Below are 20,047 nucleotides of genomic sequence, written 5' to 3' on the forward strand. Positions count from 1 at the left end.
ACTATAACGTCTCTTCTGTGTTTAAAATCAGATCACAGATAGTCTCAGATTATGTAACTTATACTTCAGAACGGGCAAATGATGCATCCAAGTGTTTGAATAAGGTGTTCTGAATAGTCACTTTTTACTACCAAGTGTAGAGCAATCTTTAGGACATAATCAGAAGTAAAACACAGTGGTCTCACAGTTCTAGAGCTGTGAAAAACATCACGTGCTGTGATGTTTTAAGGAAATCCTTGTTTCTTGGCTGCCTGGATTTCCTTTGTGTTTGCAGTTTTCAAACCTGTAAGGGCGGATGCATTCCCATTACTGATAGATAGTTGAGATGGAAATTTTCCCTCCCGTTGTTTTAGACAAAGGACAGCAAGTCACTGAAAATCAGATTGGATCAGAAGAAATTGCTAGATATCTCCAGTTGGCCTGAGAGTTGAGCAAAACCAATTGGGTAGAGGCTTTTAAAACAAACCTTGAAGTATTTCTCTCTTCCCTACTCCCTTCACTAAACCCTATCTCTTTGGCCTGGTCCCCAGCACATGTATAGTAATTCTCAGGTCGATATAGAGACCAGGAATGCTTCCGAAGCTCTCCAAGGCAGCCCAATTGCATTAGTAGGAGGAATTCACTATTGTGCCTTTCCATTTGAAGGAGATCAGTTGTTTTTCCAAATGTTCTCACTACTTTCTCTCCTGGGCCGAAACAAATGCACAATGGCAGGTCTATGTTAACCCTCCTACTTCTAAAGCCATGACTGATCCACATGCTTTCCAGATCCCAGGAAAAACAACCTGGTGGAGATCATCTTGGATGTCAACGTCAGTCAGCTAACTGAGAGGCTGAAGGGGATGTTCATCCGCCAGATTGGGGTCCTCCTGGGGGTGCTGGATTCCGACATCATTGTGCAAAAGATTCAGCCGTACACGGAGCAGAGGTAGCTGGGCAATGAATGGGGGGAGAAAAGGAGAGACCAGGGTTCCCCTGGGCTTCTTGATTGAGCTAAGAAATAGTGTGTTTAGATAGAGAAGGGTGGGCTCTCTGATTAGGAACCTCTCATGGTGTCCATTTCTTTAATGAACTTTTCTAGTACAGGTCAGGTGTTCTGTACTAGACACTGCACAGGGTGCAAGGTCAGAAGAGGTCTGTGACGTTTGAAGACCATAGTCTAGTAGGGGAGATAAGCAAGTAAACATAAAATACCAGTACAGAGTGGATTTGACAGAATGAGTGTTATTGTAACCAGGTAGGGTAGAGGGGCCCCAGAGAAAGAGAACCAGGCATGGCTTTCTTGACATAAGAGAAGCCATTTTTGGTCCAAGCCGTTTTGTGATCTAAGCCTGGCCACAATGCTTGCCCTTGAACAGGTCTCAGTAATAAATGATCTTAAAAGAACAAAAGAATGTGGGAAAAGATGACTCTTATTGGCAAGAGAAGTAACAGTAGCAAAAATAATAAGTCAGTTGTAAAGCCTCCCAGTTTTGTTTTGATGGTAAAGATTAGCCTCAGGTACTCAACCATCAGATCAACTGGAATCAAAGGAATGATGGTATTGACCTTTTTTGATCCTCATGACTTCAATCAGCTAAAGCTTGACTCTTTTGACCTTTGTCCCAATTCTGTGCTGAGTTCTCTGCTCAAGCCTTCATGAATATGCATGTGCCCTTAGTGTAAAACGTTCCTGGTTTTGCTGTTCAGGGAGACACTGCTTTGGGAAAGATCCCAGGTGTTCTCCTTACTTGCCCCAAATGATAAATCCTTCCTTCTCCCCATCTTTGGCTTAGTTGTGTCTTTTGGCTCAACACCCACCAAGAGGCAAACCCAGGTTTCAAGTAACACTATCATGGAGATACAGAGGCGAGGGTAATGAATTCTTCCGGGAGGGTTGGGGCTGAGGTAGTCCAGAGATTTTTACAGGAGTAAAGCTTGCACTGATCAAGTGTAGGAGGACTGGGAGCAAATTCAGAATAGGAGAACAGCGTGGACAATGGTTCTATGGTATGAAAGTACAGAGTTTCTCTGGAAGAAGTCCTTTGGTTCAGAGCACTTCCTGGGCTCTAGGATATGGTGGAACATTGGCTGTGTAGACTGAGAACAGTCATAAGCAAGCCAAGCAGTTTGGTTTCAATAGTTTGGGTTGGAGGACTCAAGTCAGTTTGTTTGAAGTTTTTGTTTGTTTTGTTTCTGAAGCAAGGGTATTTAGATAGGTTTTTTTGTTTTTTGTTTTTGTTTTGGGGGGGGGTGGAAGATCACTAGTGTGGAGGCTAGACTAAGATAGGGAGAGACCAAAGGCTGGGAAACTGACCAGGAAGCTTTTGGACTAGTCTAGTAAAAAGATGGTAACAGCTGAATTGAGGTAGTGGCGATGGAAATGGCAGAAGAAAGGAGAAAATCAAAAGAAATTCAGAAGTAAATCAATAGGACTTGGTGATCTTTGGGAATGGAGGTGAGGGAGGCATCAAATATGAGGCTTTTGGTTTGGATGCCCGGATAGATGGTGAATGCCGTTAACTGAGATTATGGATACAGTTTTGAAGAAAAGATAATGAGTTCAGTTTTCACTACTGAATTTGGGGTGTCTTATGAGTTACATGGGGAGTTGTTTCATCAGATAATAGCAAATACAGGCTGGAACTTGAGATGAAAGGAAAAGCCAGAGATAGGGAGTCATTGCATACAAGCAGGAGTCAAAGCTGTGAGGACGGATGAGTCACACTTAGTGCGTGTCAAGAGGGTTGAGGACAGAGCTCTGGAGAAAGCAGTATTTCATGAGGAGGCAAAGAAAGAAGAGCCAGCAAAGGAAACTAAGAAACAGCAGTCAGAGAGGTGGGAAGGAAACCAGGTGGGAGTGGGCTGCTGGAGATTAAGGGACAAGCTGGCATTAGGGGGGCTGCCAGAGGATTCAGGTGCTTCAGAGACAGGTGTAGTGAGAATGAAAAATAGGTTTTTGGATTTGTGATTAGTAGATCGTCAGAACTATAGTGAGAGCATTTTAATTAGATGCTGGGAGCAAATTTTTTTCATGGTTTGAGGATATAGAGATGGTAGTATAACACCTCTTTGAAGAGGTTGGTGCTGAAAATGATATTGGAGGTGAGCTCAAAAGAATACATCTTTTCAATTGAAGTATGGTTGATTTACAATGTTGTGTTAGTTTCTGGTGTACAGCATAGTGATTCAGTTATACACACACGTATATTTATTCTTTTTCATAATAGATTATTATATGTTGAATATAGTTGCCTGTGCTATACAGGAGGACCTTGTTGTTTATCTATCCTGTGTATAGCAGTGTGTATCTGCTAATCCCAAACTCCTAATTTATCCCTCCCCTCCTTTCCCCTTTGGTAACCATAGTTTGTTTTCTATGTCTGTGAGTCTAATTCTGGTTTGTAAATAAGTTCATTTTAACCTTTTTTTTTTTTTTTTTAGATTCCACATATAAGTGATATCATATGATATTTGTCTTTCTGTCTGACTTACTTCACTTAATATGATAATCTCTAGGTCCATCCATTTTGCTGCAAATGGCATTAGTTCATTCTTTTTTATGGCTGAGTAGTATTTCATTGTATATATATATATATATTATATATCAATAATTAATAATATCATTAATTATATTACATATAATATATATAAAGCACAACTTCTTTATCCAGTCATTTGTCAGTGGACATTTAGTTTGCTTCCATGTCTTAGCTATTGTAAATAGTGCAGAGGAAAGGTAGATGGTGGAGATTGGGGAGGCAGGTTATAATTGGAGGTGGATCTGGGGGGCTCGCTGTGGGCAGAGCAGGAGCACCACTTTCTTTGGAGATAGGAGGAAACAAGGGAAGATCATGGGTGAATTTAGAAGTAGAGGGGATGAAATTTGAGACTGTTGGTACCAACGTCCTGTTTTTTCTCTGAAGTGGAGGCAAAGCCATCTGCTTTCAGGAGGTGAGAGTGAGGTGGGCAGCCTGAAGAAAATGGTCAAGATTGGGAACAGCAGCTCCAGGAAAGGATGCTGGCTTTGAGCAATATTAGATTCTTAGCCAAGGTTAGAGACATGAGGCGAGAGCAGCAATTCCTAACTGGCTGCATAATAGAAGTCACCTGCAGCTTTTATGAACATACTGTTACCCAAGCCTCACCCCCACAGATTATGATTCAGTTGGTCTGGAGTGAGGTCTGGGCACCTAAAATATAAAAACTCCCCGGGTGAATCTAATATGCAATCAGGGTCCACTGGGTCAGAGACAGCATCATGATAAGGACTTTCTTTTTAAGCTCTGCTCAGCAGCCTGGGAGTAGGAACAGGGAAGGTGGCTGCTGGGATCGATCCAAGCTGGTGGGAATTGGCTGTGATGAAGCAATGGAAAGACACTAGCAAGAAATGCGGGTTAGAGCATTGTGGAAAGGTTTGCTTGCAGACTTGCCGTCACTGCATCTGGGCACGAGGAAGAGCAAAGCATCACAGTGACTCTGGGTTTCTGGCTTGGCCTGGATTGGCTTAGTTGAGGAATTCTGGAGGAGGATATGATTGGAGGGAGATAGTATATTACACTGGGAAAGAGCATGGGCCTCACCCCAGGCAGACCTGGCTTCTGAGCCCTGCTCTGTTAGTGGCAGCTCTGTGACAGTGAGCAGGTTACAGTACCTCTCCGAACAATGTTTTTCACTGATGCTAGCACCCACATTGTGGGGTTGTTATTGAAGATTACGTAAAATAATGTTTGTGTAAATTCTACCTAATAAAACTGAAAAATGAAAAAAAAAAAGATAATGTTTGTGTAGTCCCTAAAACATAATGAGTCAGTTAGTGGTTATTACAAGTTTATTTTGAAACATGTGGGATTTGAGATGCCTGTGGAAGAACCGGGGTAGATAATCTAGTAAGCATTTGCAGATGTAGATTTGGTCACTCAGGAGAGACATGGGGAGAGGAGATAAAGATTTGAGGGTTATTTGTATATAGACAGAAATTGAAACTGTAAGCCTGGATTAGGTAGCTAGGAGAAAATAATGAGACATGGACGACAAATCTTTTATGGAAAAGTTTTGTTTCTTGATTCTGGAGTTCATAATACCCCATTGTTAGCCTCACTGTGCTGCAGGCTTTTAAGTCTTTTATGATAGGGCTTCCCAAACTTTCGTGTCAATCCACACGTAGAAGATGATGCTGTTTATATGGCACATTGGGATAAATAGACAGTTAAACTGGAAGCAACTGGTCCAGGGTCTCTTGGATACCGAGATCCCACACAGCAGCCCTGTGTTCTATGGAGATTGGTATCTGGGGCACACCTGTAAACCCAGTGTGACCCACTGATTGGGAAGTTTCAGTTCCTGAGACTAACATAGAGTCAGGAAGCAGACTGCCAAAAATGGAGGCCAAGGCATAGAGAACAGGTTTTGTGCCATCCAGATGTGAGTTCAAACATGGTCTGCCTTGGACAGAAGTTGACAGTTAGAAAGCAGAAGGATTCTGGGCATGGGATAACATAATCTTGTACCAGCCACACCATCATGTAGGGTCTGTTTTGTTGCTGTCATAGTAGTGATCATTTTGGCTGTTTTGACCTATGCATAATGCTTTGATCTGTCCAACAATTTACATTTTACAAAGCACTGTGGTTTGTCTTACAGATAAACCAGGCACAAACCCAACAGCACCATGCTCTTAGCTGTTAAAAGGTTGACAGCAGGGATGTAGCCATAACCAAATCCCCATTTTTCTGACCTCTAGTTACCTGTTTGAAATAGGTCTTGTTAGCTGGGGCAGCTTGGGGCAGCCTAGGGTTTTTTTAAAAGCCTATACTTTGGAGTCAGACATATCAGGGTTGGGGTTCTGGCTCTGCCATAATTAACTGTGTGACCTTGGGCAAGTTACTTAACCCCGCTGAGCCCCAACATTGTCCTTTGTAAAATGGAGATGATGCTGATAATCCTTTCTCATTGGTTTGCTGTGAAAGAATGTAATACTTAGCACAGCGTTTGGCACAAACAGAAGGTATTTAGCAAACGGTAGCTTTAACAATAGTTGTTGGCAGTTTCAGCTCATTCATACTGTTGTCTGTCTCTGCAGCACCAAGATGGTATTTTTTGTTCAAAATGAGCCTCCCCACCAGATCTTCAAAGGCCATGAGGTGGCAGCGATGCTCAAGAGTGAGCTGCGGAAGCAAAAGGCAGACTTTCTGATATTCAGAGCCCTGGACATCAGTACTGTCAGTGAGTGATTCTGGGACGCTGGGAATGAAAGCCTGCCCAGGGCCCGTGGCTCACCTGTCAGTCCCCACTGCCCTTGGGCTTCATTTCCTGTCCTCCCACAACAAGGAGGTGATCCCTCGCCTCCACTACCATTATCATGAAGGAGTCTTGACTCATTGTAGAGGTTCTTAACCTGGAGTCCATGGGCCTCTGAGATAATGTTCAGAGGGGCTATGAGTTTGGGAAAAAAATTACATCTTTATTTTCACGAACCTCTAAGTGAAATTCGTTGTTTCCCTCAATCATGAAAATAGGCAACAAACTCCAGTGGTATTAACAGAACGTGTGACTTTAAGGCGATAGAAATCTCAGATGATTTCGTTATCCTTCTACACGGTGGAATAGCATTTTTACTCGTCACTACTTCAAAATAGCACCAATTGTTAGACCCACTCCTAGATCTTGTTACTTAATGTTTCAATAAAGACACATACATTATTTTTTAAAATTTTGTTTTCTTAAATAATTCAAAAACATGGTCAATATAATTGCTTTCTTTTGTAGTACTATATGTTTTATTTTGGCAATTAAATTCTTCAGAGAAGGGGGTCTCTGGGCCATGAAAGATTTAGAACTGCTGATTTGGAGAAACAAGCAGAAAGAGTCTGGAATCTTCCTCACTGCTCCAGTTTGATCCAGCCATGATGACAGTAATGGGCACTGTGCCCAGCTGTGCGAGCTCTTGGGGCAGGTCTCCATGAAGTGTCACCACAGGCCATTGAGCAGGGGGTACCTTTGTATCTTCATGAGCCCTGGGAGCTGGTTGTCCCCCGACTCTGGCTCCTGTTGACTTTTTCCCCTTTATTGCTACTTTCAGCGTGCCAGCTGAACTGTTCTGACCATGGTCACTGTGATTCATTCACCAAACGCTGTATCTGTGACCCTTTTTGGATGGAGAATTTCATCAAGGTGCAGCTGAGAGATGGAGATAGCAACTGTGGTGAGTTTTCTGCTTGGCACTGTGTCAGCTGGCTTGGCACTGAGAGTGGCTCTGAGTTGAGTGGGTGGGTGTTGGTGTTTCCAAGGCAGATGAGCAAGCGAGGAAAGAACTTTGTGTATTTTCTGTTTGCAGGGGACTTTAACTTCCTTCCTCCACACTTGCTCAAGGTTAGAGGAAAGCTCTGAAGCAGTTGTTTAAGAAGAACCAAGCTTAAATCAGATCAACTGCAAATTGCAGCCTAAGTCAGACCAGCTGCAAGGCCTCCTGTCTTTTTGGGGTGCCTGTGTACTCTGGAAGCCTGTAGGTTTCTATCCCCCACTTTCTCTTTAAAGCTCCTTACAGTCTGCCCCATGGCCCCAGGGTCTCTGAGCAGCGACTAGAAAGCAGGGGCAATTCATAAGGTTTAAAGTTTTAGGTGCCTTCAACTCCAAGGTCTCACCCTCCCTGGGGATCCCTGGGGGCCTTCTTGTCTGCAGAGTGAAGCCGCCTCCTGCCCAGAGTGGGGCAGCCCAGACTGCCCTTCTAGCCTCTCTCTTCACTACCCTCACCATTTTGTTTTTCTTGGCAGAGTGGAGTGTGTTATATGTTATCATTGCTTCCTTTGTCATTGTTGTTGCCTTGGGAATCCTGTTCTGGACTGTGATCTGTTGCTGTAAGAGGTAAGATGGACTTTTCCTTGGAAACTCGTTCAGGCTTACAATCACATGTTCATTCATCAGAGAGGTAAATAGAACCTTCCACATGGAGGGCGCTAAGTCCTAGGTTTCCTCCCTTCCCGTCACCGTCTCTGTTACAGTGGTTTGGCTCACTCAAGGCATGCACAGAAAAGCCGTCCTTACCCTCTGGCTCTCCAGAGGGCACACTCCTTCAGCCAAGTGGCTGTCACCATAGTGATTTGCAGTCTGGAAAACGCAGCTGTGGCTGGAGTGGGAGAGGGGCATCTGGGTGTGGGCCTGGCTCACATCTCTAGGGTGTGCGTCCTTTAATACCCCGCACTTCAGCCTCACCACCTAACACATGGGTTCTTAATTTGTCTGCCTTCCTTGCAGTTTGGAATTCACGTATATATGTGTTTTCACAAAACTGGAGGCTTAGGTTAGTCATGATTGTCTTCTGGGTTTTTTCATTTAGGCTTCCTATCTAGTCTCATAATATTTAATGGTAATGTTTATTATGTTTTTCATTATTAATAATGAGTGTCATTTCTAAGTTTACTGTGTGCCAGGCACCATGATAACATTTTATACATTTTATAGGTAATATCTTTTTTAATATGCATAACAACTTTTTCTCATCTTAAAGATGAGGAAATGTAGGCTCAGGAAAATGACATCACCTGTCCGTGGACAGTTATGTGGCGGAGCTGATATTCGACATACAATGTAGCCTCACGGTAAAACTCAGAAAATTAAAAGAATTTTAAAAAATTCCCACCAGCCTAAGACAACCACTGTTTACAGCGTTGTTGGTTTAACGCTTTCCTCCACCCTACACCCTTCAGGTGTAGGGGCTTCATCTTATTTACATTTTTAACCATCTATTCTTCATTGTCACTGTAGAGTGGTAAGCCCTTGATAAGATAATCACGTTTCCCTTGCCTTTTCCCAAACTGGCGAGGAATATATAAAGAACAAATCACAGTTGCTACCTTCCCTGGCTGAGAAGCAAGGAGAAACAGCCCTTCCATTAAGCAGTTGCCCCCAAGACAGGGCCCTGTCTGCAGTCTGGCTGTCATCCTGTGGTGTGCCACCTGAACCTCACACACAACCTCTTTCCTGAGCAGGGGCAGGGATTGTGTTTTTCAGGCAAAAAGGAAAACCTAAGAGGAAAAGCAAGTACAAGATCCTGGATGCCACAGATCAGGAAAGTCTGGAACTAAAGCCAACCTCTCGAGCAGGTAGTGGTCCTGGGTGGGACCTGGGAGTCGGGGGGCATCTAGGTTGGAGCACTCTCCCTGAAGAGCTACCATTGTCACCAGTCCCTCCCCAGATGTGTCACTAACAGCTCTTTGTGCAGGAAAAGCATCTTGTCCTCCCCCTGTTGAGGGCTGAGGGCTGGCTTTGCCCTGTGCTGGCAGAAGCTGCCTGCTGGGCAAGCTCTGACTCCAGGGCTCACTTCTCAGCATTCCATTCACCGTGCAGAGGGGCTTAGCCTCTCACTGTCCTTTGCCTGCTTGTTTCCCTCAGGGTTCCCACCTGGAGTTGAGCTTTCCACGCCACCCTGTAGTCAGGCTCAGGGACCTTGGTCTCTTATGCCTGACCAGATTGTCCTTTCTGGGCAGACAGCAAGGTGAGGCAGTGAAGAGTTCAAAGCCAGTGTTCAACAGCTGGCCTCGTTTCCAGCTAGCCTTCCTCTCCCACTTTCCTCTCTCCAGTATTTGGGGGGTGGATCTACAGACTCCAAAACGGTCTTAGTGCAGGTGGAAGACAGCTCCCCTGCTGGCTCCAGGTGCACTGGGCTCATCTGTCAAAGAGTTTCCAACTGCCCAAGCACTGCGGTGGCTTTCAGTGATGGGGCTCATAGGGCCAGGGCGGGTAGAGGGCCCCCTTCCCCGCCTGGGCTCGGTCATTGGTGAGGTTCCCATTTGTCTTGGATGCCACAGGACAGTCTTGTGTGCTTAAGGGGGCTGGACTCTATGTAGAGCTGTTCCTGAACACTCTACAAGTAGAACTATTTTTGTACAGAGTATTTATTAAACATATGTCATACTTAAAGCTTTGTATTAGGAGAGGCTGTAAGGGGACTCTAGAGAGTTCTAAGATACAGGCCCTGCCCTCAGAATTTCACTCTAGTGAGGGAGAGAAGATATATCAGAAGGAAATAAATGCTCATAGACAGTCTGGGTTCTGCACTCAGACAGCTGGATTAGGGAACGCAGTGGGGCGGCACCTGGAGGTTGGGGGCTAGTGAACCACAGAGGTGTGGCCAGGGAGCGTCCCACACGGTGTACTGAGGATGAAGGCCTAGAGGGAATTGTGCACAACCCACCCTCCACATGGTGGCCAAGGTTGTGTTTATGTTGCTCTGACAGGTTTCTCCACCCCTTGAAATCCTGCAGTGACTTGCTTTTGGGCCGGTAGACACGGTGAGCTCCCAGCGGTGTGCTTCTCTGAGCGCCTCCTCTTTGTTGACTTCTCTCTTGCCTAAACAGATTCTTTTGGTTCATATTTCTGTCCAGAAAGCACCTTCTCATCCTTCTCTTAACCTGCCAGTTAAAGTCAGGCTTGTCTTTCTCCCACATCTGTTTCAGCATTTCTCTCACTGTATGGGATCACTTATGTATGTGTTTGTCCCCTTACCAGCCAGTGAAGTCCTTGAGGGCAGGGACTGTGTCTTACTGACTCTAAATGTGGAGCAGGACAACCGTGCACCAGGCCCCAGGCCAGACACTGGCTACGTTAATGGTGAACCAAACAGTCGCTGCTCTTGTGTAGCTTGTATCAGGCAGACATTAAACAAACAAATTCACAAATGTACAGGATTTGATAATGGAAGGTCTTTATGAAGAGTGACAGACTGAGACCCGAGGGACAGGTAGGAGTTAGGCACGTAAAGACTCTGAGGAATAGCATTCCAGGCAAAGGAGCAAAGTTGGTAAAGGCCTGGCTGCTGGAAGGAGCAGAGGGCACTGGGGGAAGACATGGTGAGCGTGGGCGAGTGGCACAAGGCCAGACAGGTGAACAGGGACCTGCTGTGGTTTCTTCCAAGAGCAAAGGGGAGCCAAGGGTAGTTTTCTTTTACGGAGGTGAACGATGCGATTAGATTTTCATTTGAAAAAGAAAAATGTGGCTGCTATGTGAAGGAATTGGAGAGGCAAGAGTGGGTGAGAGGAGACTGGATAGAATGTCCTTGTGGTGGAACGATGATGAGATAGGCAGATAGATTCCACACACATTTTGAGGGAGGACTTGCTGGGGTTCATGATAGCTTGTCCGAGGGGAGTGAGCACAAAGGAGAAGGAAAGGATGGCCCCCGAGCTTCTGCTTTCAGCATCTGTGGATTGGGTGGTCTTACTCTCTGAGATGGGAGAGACTAGGGAAGAGATGCTGGAGAAGATCATTTGGTTGGGACAGTTATGAATGGGGTTGAGGAAATGAAGCTAGAAGATTGATGAGGATGAAATTGCGGGGAGTTTTGAACATCAGCCTGAGGAGTTAGGCCTTTATTCTGGTGGTGATGAGAAGTGTCATCTTGAAAGTGCTGGCTTAGCAAAATTAGTCTAGTGACAACATTTAATCTAGGGAGAGATTACAGGTGGAGGCTCAGACAGCTTGGTGTCAGTGGGATGAAGGGACAGGGAAGGTCAAGGCTGACTTGTGACCTGAGAGACAGAGAATGATAGCACTGGTGACAGAATCAGGACATCTGGGGGCAGTGATGGTTTGGGTAAGAGGGGATGAATTAAATTGAACTCAGCAGAACAGTTAGGCTGGGAAGTGTCACTATAGGAGTCTCCTGTGGGCTGATGAGGGTCAGCCCCACAAAAGTGGGTCACAGTCCTTCTGGGGAGAGTGCTGGGGACAAGAGAAGAGACCAGGGCTGAGGAAGGGCTATCATGAGGGAGGAGGGAGCGGTCAGCAATGTTTGCTGCCGCGGAAGAAGAGGATGAGAATGGACAGCAATGATGGCGGTGATGACCCTGGAGGAGTTTCTGGTCACCTAAAGAGCTGGAGTGAATGGTGAATGACAGCAGAATGAAGTGTAGTTTATTTAGGAAGTAAGTAGCTCATGAGGAAATGGAGGCCCTAAATATTTAAAGGTCCTTTTAGAAGTTGAGTAATGAAAAGTGGAGGAGAAGCAGGACAGGGTAGATGCGGGTAGAGATGCAGAAAATAGAGGTGAGGTTCCCGAGGAGGAAGGAGGGAGTAGGGGATTAAGGAGAGAGTGGGGGGTCAGTGGAGTTAAGATACCCCTTCTGAGCAGGAGAGAGGGAGGCCCGGTGGAGGCACTCAGCAGTGCTGGGGTGAGGGGCCAGATGGGAAGTGAGTGTCGCAGCACCGAGGGCTCCAGGGAAAGGGGAGGTAGGAGGGAGGGCCGGAGGTGGTCGCTGCCCCTCTGCACCCAAGGTGAGACTAGATGAGGGTCGGCAGGCCCTCGTCCTCTTGTGGGCAGTGTCTAGCCGGGGAAGCAGTGAGAGTCCCCTTGGATCTGCTGTGTGTCTGACCAGGCCAGAACCCCCGGCTCTTGTCCTGGGCTCTGTGGCGGATTAGCAGGTGTAACCCAGAGCAGGTACCAGTAGGAGGAGGAGAACGGGATTCAGGACCAAGTTGTATAAGGTGTGGAACCGAAGGGGTTCCGCTTGAAGAAGAGTAAATTTAGTGGGGAATACGTGCGTGGACGTGCACTGAAACAAACACTGTGCCGGGAGCCAGGTTAAGGCCCCGCCGGAGTGAGCCTGGAGCTGCTGGCACTGAGTGCCGCCAGGCTGACGTGGGGACGCCTGCCCTCGGCATGTGTGGTTTGCATTCAGCAGCTGTGGTCTTTGGTTTGGTTTTGCTATTCTAGTAATTTTTTTTTTTTTAAACTTTCTACTGAAGTGTATTAGATTAAACCATATAAAATTACTGATATTTGGCTTTTTTGACCCATGAAACTAGTGGTTTTCTGTGGTTCAATCTAATATGCACAGAAAATCATGAGCACAGCTCAATGGGGTTCACAGGTGAATGTGGTCATGTAATCAGCACCCCAGAAGTGCTCCTTTTTGCTTCTTTGCAGTCACTGCCTCCCCCCAATTTACTTCTAATATCTTGGAGTAGTTTATATAAATGGAATCATGGTGTTTGGCTCCTTTTACTCAACAGTGCATTTATGACATTCATTCGTGTTGTAAGGTAGAGCAGTAGTCCATTCTCATTGCTGTATAATTTCTGTTGTGTGAATGTATTTATTCGTCAGGCATATTGTTGACGGGCAGTTGAGTTCCTTCCATTTTTGGCTGTCGTGGGGAGAGCTGCTGTATACGTTCTTTGATGAACATACATGTATGGGTTTCTGTCAGGTGTAGACCTGGGAATGGGATTGCCGAGTCAGAGGAGGGGTGTGTGTTTGCCACCGATACTGCCAGTTTCTCACTTGTCCTGCTTAGTAGGTGAATCCCACTCACTTCTTCAAGCAGAGTAGGTGCTAGTAGTGGGAGGGCCCTGGAAGAGTGCTGTGTACGTGGAGCCAGGAACGTGTCTTCCCCTCAGGCTCCTGTCCTCTGCACCTGTGGCCCAGAGGGCTTTGGGGAAGATGGGAAGCTTTGATTGGGTGCCGAGAGGAGAAAGCCCCCAAAGGGTATTTCATTTGTAGGGGCAAAGCAAAGGCTTTGAGAACCTTGACTTCCCCTGGGCTTGGTTCTTATGTTGCCACTGTCCCCTACCACACTGGAAAGCCTGGGATGCTGGCGTTCTTCTCTGGCCCTGCTGCTCTGCCGTCCTGACAATCAGTGGGAGGCGTGGCTGTCCTCAGTCATGTCTGGGAACTGTATCCCTGAGATGGACAAGGCTGTTAGGTAAGCTTGCCTGAGCCCCACAGCACCCTGTACAGACAGACCAGTGCATGGGCAAGGTCTGTGGGGGTGTGGTTCCCAAGTGACAGATGCAGTCAGAGTCTGGATGCCCCATCATTTACAGCCTTAAGTCATGTGTGGTCAGAAAGGGGCAGAATGGGTGAGAATCATCTCAGGACCCTCTTTCAGTGTTTTGGGGGATTTGAATGGGACCAGGAAGAGGGAGAGAGATTGTTGGAAGATGAGGGTTCAAACACACCTCACCGACTGGTCACCTTTTTAAGAAAGGAGGTAGGTTAGGTCCCTGCAGGTGAGCAGTGCCAGGCCCAGGGCACTGCCAAGCTGGGTTCTCACTGTTGGCAATTCCCACTTCTAGACCTGCTATCTCAGCCTATGTTTTGCTTTCTCTGGAGTAGTATTTGCACCAGCCAGAGGGTAGCCGTCTTGCAGTGGGATGGGATGTGCCCTAAAGCTATATATTACTGGACCACGGTGTATGGTCTGGCCTCTGCAGCCTTCGGGATGAGAGGTGAAGGGGACTACAGTGACATGTGGATTCTCAGGCATCTTTTCTGACCTCAGGTGCCTCTTATGGGTCCTTGTTTGTATATTCTAATGAACTGATGGCTTGGGCTGTCTGCAAGTCCGCACTTCATTCAGGCTCTCAGGCCTCTCCGAGCCGAGTGCCTGCTCTCCCACCTCCTATTCCTGCTCAGCGAAGCCAGAACCAACGTCTACACAGGCTGAAGTTGTGTCCTCACTCAGTGTAGGCAGCTCTGGCAGGCACTTTACATTCATGCTGACCCCGGATATGGTGAAAAGCTCATTCTCTAGAGCCTGAGTTCTTGTTCCTTTTGCTTTTCTGCCTCATGCAGAACTCCATCCTATTCATAAAGAGAGATGATAAAACATCCCACATTTAAGAGAGGGAAAAAAGAACGTTGTTGGGTGGCACAAACCAAAGCTAATAGATGCGGGAGATAAAGAAACCTCATTGGAACCCAGAGCTGTTGGTCCCCAGTCTACTCTCTGTGACATTCCTGATGGGACTGTTCCAGCGAGCCAGGACTGGGAGGACTCGGGAAGGCTCCTTCCCTCAGAGAGGGCCCCATGCCTGTCCCTGTCCCTCTGCTCCTCTTCAGGCTGGGAGGAAGGTGCAGGGCGTGGCTCAAGGCAGAGAAGATTCGTGCTCCTGATGCTGGGCTCCTTGACTCCCTTGCAGGCATCAAACAGAAAGGCCCGATGCTCAGCAGCAGCCTGATGCACTCTGAGTCGGAGCTGGACAGTGACGACGCCATCTTCACGTGGCCCGACCGGGAGAAGGGCAAACTCCTGCATGGTCAGAACGGCTCCGTGCCCAACGGGCAGACCCCGCTCAAGGCCAGGAGCCCACGGGAGGAGATCTTGTAGCCACCAGGTCTGCCTCCTCAGGTTAGGGCTTGGCAGTGCCAGGGGTCCAGAGCATTGCTAGGCTGGTTCTCATACTTCCTGTGTCAGAGGGCAGCTGTTCTCCCAGCATCTGCTGGTCACTTCACCCTAACATCCTCAGCGAGAGCTGCTGGTACTTGAATCCAGACATTCTCCGGGAACCCCCGAATGAAGCTGTGAACGAAGAAGTTTCCTCTTTAAATTTGTCTGGTAGGTCCCCCAAAATGTCCTCACCTCAGGGCCTCCTTTTTTGCAAACCCTTCCCCTGCTCTGAGAATGGCCGCCGCCAGCTCTTGGCCTCCTCTCCCAGCTCCCTGTTGGTAAGGTTGCTGCTCCTGGGGCGGCTGCACAGAGAGGCCTGGCTGTATCCCTCACATCTGGGTACAGAACCAAGCACCACCAGCCTTCTGGCTCCATAAGCCTGCGTGCAGGTGTGTTCTTTGCTCTCTTCTTTGGGATGGAGTCTCCCCTCTCACTAGGCCCAGAGGAAGTGGTGCCCCCTCCTCACCACTGACGCTGGGCTGGTGTCTGGCCCAAGGATAGGGAAGGGCTACTGTTTCAAGAATGGAGAGGGCCCCTCTTGCTGCTGGGCTGTTGTGTCAGAGCAGCCAGGCTGGACACAGACTGCCACCCCTCTTCCTTCTGGCCACCCTGGCTGGCTCAGGCCACTACTCCCTGTGCCCAGAGGGAACAGCCACAAATAGACTAGAATATTAAGGCATGAGAGTGCATGTGTGTGACTGCTCACTTGATGTCCGTTTGTGTGTCTTTTCTCTGTATCCCCTAGCATGGGTGTGTGTGTGTGTTGGAGGGTGTGTGTGTGTGTTGGAGTGAGTGTGTGTGTGTGTTGGAGTGAGTGTGTGTGTGTTGGAGTGAGTGTGTGTGCATCAACTCCTCCTAGGGTTCTTGGCAACCTTGAACTGGAAAGACTCATCTCCTTGGAACAGAGACTTCCTGAATCCCTCTGGCCCTGTCACTGGTTCCTCAGCCATGGTATCTAGACGTTGAGGAATGGGAGCTTCGGGGGAGTGGCTTTTTAAAAAGAAACTTACAGTTTATACTACTGCACTATTATCTGTTGTGAGATGATTAAACCTGCTATTTAATTGCTGGGTGTGCTGCTTTATGCTCCATTGCTGCATGGGTCCAGCCACCTGTGTGTCCCTGTGACGTGATGGCCTCCCGCAGGGAAGTTGTGGGCCTGGCATTAGCACGTGTGGTCGATGGTGCTGGGATTCTGCCTCAGCGGCTGCCTGGGAGCTAGTGGAAGAGTCACTGCCCTGAGCCCTGCTAGCCAGCCGGTTGCTCCTTGTGGCTTTTAGGGAAGGGAGTTTTTGTCCTTTCTTCATACCCTTTGTGAACACAGAATTGGTTCACACACACACACACACAGAGCCACCCCCGTGGTCAGGCTGGAGATGCAAAGTGTCCCAACACTCAGGTGTGGCTGTTAGGGGTCCTACTTTTCCAAAGCAGAAGGGCCCGGCCCCTGCCCCAGAACACTGCAGTGTTAGTGGAAAGCTTGCTGGGTGTGTGGGGTAGGAGGGGGGCTGCTGCACCGGCTTGGATTCCCAGGAAAGGGAGGAGGGAGGACCTGGAACTCGTTCTCCCCCCAAGGCCCTCTACACAAAAACCTGCTGAGGGTAGATGGTATTGGTTCTGTTTTTACAGAAACAAGGCATAGCCAGAAGTAACTCGGTCCACACAGACAGTAAATGACAGAATTAGAACTCAGGCCCCGCAGAGCCTATGCTGGCTCTGGATCAGAATCACCTTTTAAAAATGGATTGTTGGGCCCCACTGCTGCATTTCTGGTTGAGTAGAATTGGAGTGGAACAGGAGAATTTGCCTTTCTAGTGAGTTCCCGGAGGCTGTGCTGCTGGTTGGGGGAGCACACTTGGAGAACGGCCGGTCTGGAAGGGCACACTCAGTGCGTAGTGACTAGGAGGGGGCAGCAGCTGTCCCACCTGAGTGAGGGTGAAGGCGGTTCAGAGAAGGGGAGCGCGGACCTGCCCAGGACGCACGGTGGGCCAGGGGTGTGCACTCAGGTGTGCAGGCACCGGAGTAGCTGGTGAGGTTGGTGTGTTGGAATAACTTGAAGGATTCAGGAAGGAGCTACAGGACTTTATAACTTACTGACTTCATAGGTTTTTCCTATTTTCTTTGAGCCTCATTTCTACATTTTTCAATCTCAGCCACAGCTCACTGAAGGATATATTTTTATCTCAGTTTGAGATGAATAAAATAATTTTTCATCCCCTGCTCCACCAAGAAAAGGACAAAACCCAGAAACCGATGCTGCTTTCCTGGCTTGGGGTCTTGCATTGAGAAGCGCACCATGTCCCTATTCTCGCCTGACTCGTGAGAGAGGCAGAAATCCTTGGGCTTGCTTAGGGGGAGCTAGGCTACCTCCACAGCAGCCCATGTCACCCCAAAGGAAACTTTCTGAAATAATACTGAATTTTGGGAGCCTGGGATCCCCTGCCTTGACCAAACTTGGCTTGACTAAACACTCCTCTGCCTTCAAAGGCCTCCGTCTTCCATTTCCTGAAAGGCTGGAAGGAAGGCCAGTAGAGGACACCCTCACATTTCTCGAGGCCCACTAGGTACTTTGTGTGGAGAGGAAACAGTCACCAAGAAGCAGCACTCAAAAGGAAACCCGCAGGGCTGGAAGGCTGCAGTGCTGGCCTTCCTGCTGGGTCGGGGGTGGGGGATAATGGGGAGAGACTCTGATTCCTGTTCTTCCAGCTTTCCTTTGGCCCATATGACCAGTGAAAGGAGCGGGAGTGGGTGCTCGCACACACTGGGAATTGCTCTCTGAAAATGGGTATGGAAAGGAGGTAACGTGCAGCCAGGAACCATGAGCCCCTGGGAAAGAGGGTTTGAGGAGCATGGATCAGGCCCTTGAATCCTTTGTGGAATTTATGTTGAGGTTTAAAGGCACCTATTTAGTCTCTGGTCAAACCCGAGCCACCACTGTAACTCCTTTTACCTACATAACCCCCCACGTGTGGTTGGTGCTGGTGGTGGCTACGACAGTCAGGAGTTCCAGTACCAGCGCCGGGGGTGACGCTCTCGGCCCCGACAGGCTGCGCGCCTCTGTCCCCGAGTGCTGCGCAACAGGTGCAGCTCCGTCGCCCCCACCCTGGCAGGCTGCAGTTGCTCAAGTTTGACCTGGAGGGTACTGACTAGGCTCTTTTGGTCACCAGGAACAAAACTCAAGTGACCTTTCATGGGAAGGCCAGCCTTCTCAGGGCAGATACAGAACTGCCTGGCAGGTCATTGCTGTGCCCTAGTCTCACCTGAGCTGCGCTGTAGGTTTCCCTTCCCCACCACCTCTAACTAATCACGTTCCTGTGCAGTGACATCAGTGGTTCTCACGCCGGCTGCACATTAGAATCACCTGGGCAACTTTTTACTGATGCCTGGGAGCCCACACCCCATAGGTGGTTGTATTTTTAAATATTTAACTGATCTTTTATTAATTCCTCAGATAATCTGTGCCTACATATAGCATGCCCTCAACAAGAGGGAAAGCAGCCCTTGGCAGCTCAACTCCAAAAGTCTTGGAAACCAGTTGGATTTGGGCAATAAAGAGGGGAAATACCCAGATACCCTCTTAATGACCTCAGGGAGAAGCCTTTGAACTTGGGTGTGGCAGAGATCAGTTGTTCACCAAACTGGAGTCCTTTTCCAGGACGTACTACTCATCAACCTCTCTAGTCGTCTACACAATATGGGCAGAAGAGAGGTGTTCCAGCTTTGGCCCTGATCCGTTAAAAACTTCCTGTGTGACACCCCCACCCCTGGCCCCTTTCCTCCAGGATCTGCTGGCCAGATGCAGAGGAGCACTCAGGGGACTCTGAGGCCATGGTAGAGACACACAAAGTGGAGGAAGCCTGGATCCTAAACCACTATTGAGAAAAGAGGTGCTCTACCAGAATGGCCATTGGATTGTGATGAGAGAAATAAACTTTATCTAGCCAGTGCATTTTTTAAAACAGTAATAGCTAGTGTTAATTGTGGGCCCAGGCTCTCTTCTGAGACAGGCCTCCCTGGGCCCAACTAAGCTACCAGGGTTGATGGTGCTGCCTCAGCCCAGGCCTCCATGACAGCCACGTGGGCTGCAGGAGGGACAGCTGGAGAACTAAGGCACATCATGGTCTTGGCCATACAGTTCTAGGTCATGCCTTTTGTTCTTTTTCTGAAGAGCAATAATAATTCAGATCCTCCCGTAGGATAAGGGCAATATGCTTAGGGATCCAGAGCTGAGGGTCTGTTTGCCTGTAGGTGTGGTTTGAGGACTTGAGGGCTTGGAGAGAAATAGTTGAAGTAATCGGAAACAAACTCCTAGGTCTCTGTGTGGGGGAACTTGCACCTGACTGTTGACAGGAGTATCTCAATTGTTACTGTAACTTGTAGCCTAGAAAACTGAACAGATTTTCAGACACCCATTGCTATGATCCAAAAAACAAAACAAAAAAATGCTTCAAGGACGAGTCAGGACAAATCCAGTGTAAAAAGTGTTTAATTGAAACTGTGCTGTAAATGACTAGCATTTTAGTATTCAATTGGAAATATGGCTACACGGAGGAAAGTCATTATCTTTGTGATCTGCAGGCAACCACACACATCCTGAACCTCTGAAGGAGTCCAATACCCTTATGAAAAACAATGTCAGTAAACACCTGGAATCAGACCTGGGTTCCCAGTCTGAACTATAGAGCCCAAAACGGGGAAATGAATCAGGGAGCACCTGAGTCACATTTCCTTGGCATTTATTAGTTGGCTAAATAAAATTAAACCACTAAAGCAGATAAAAGTGCAATCCAACTAGAGCAGTTTAAGCTTTTCCCCAGGTCATGCCCTCCAGCCTTCAAGCAGATCCTAGCGGCCTAGAATCTCCCTCTGAAGCCTGGGGCTACCTTGGGGCTACAGTGACT

At 47.8% G+C, this 20,047-nt stretch overlaps 1 protein-coding gene across 8 annotated transcripts in view; it reads left to right on the forward strand.

The window, feature by feature from the left end:
* Positions 1-20,047, forward strand: part of KIAA0319L (KIAA0319 like) — a 99,689-nt gene that overhangs the window by 74,502 nt on the left and 5,140 nt on the right. For 4 of the 8 annotated variants that reach the window (XM_010959914.3, XM_010959912.3, XM_010959913.3 and 1 more), the window contains exons 16-21: positions 769-928; positions 6,062-6,204; positions 7,061-7,183; positions 7,752-7,842; positions 8,989-9,080; positions 14,899-16,214. In XM_010959914.3, coding sequence (XP_010958216.2) covers positions 769-928; positions 6,062-6,204; positions 7,061-7,183; positions 7,752-7,842; positions 8,989-9,080; positions 14,899-15,086 — 797 coding nt within the window. In that variant the 3' untranslated portion in view covers positions 15,087-16,214. The other 4 variants (XR_006726695.2, XM_045520350.2, XR_006726696.2 and 1 more) reach the window with 4 other exon arrangements.

This window comes from Camelus bactrianus, chromosome 13 (genome assembly GCF_048773025.1).
Source record: "Camelus bactrianus isolate YW-2024 breed Bactrian camel chromosome 13, ASM4877302v1, whole genome shotgun sequence".
Classification (NCBI taxonomy): Eukaryota; Metazoa; Chordata; class Mammalia; order Artiodactyla; family Camelidae; genus Camelus; species Camelus bactrianus.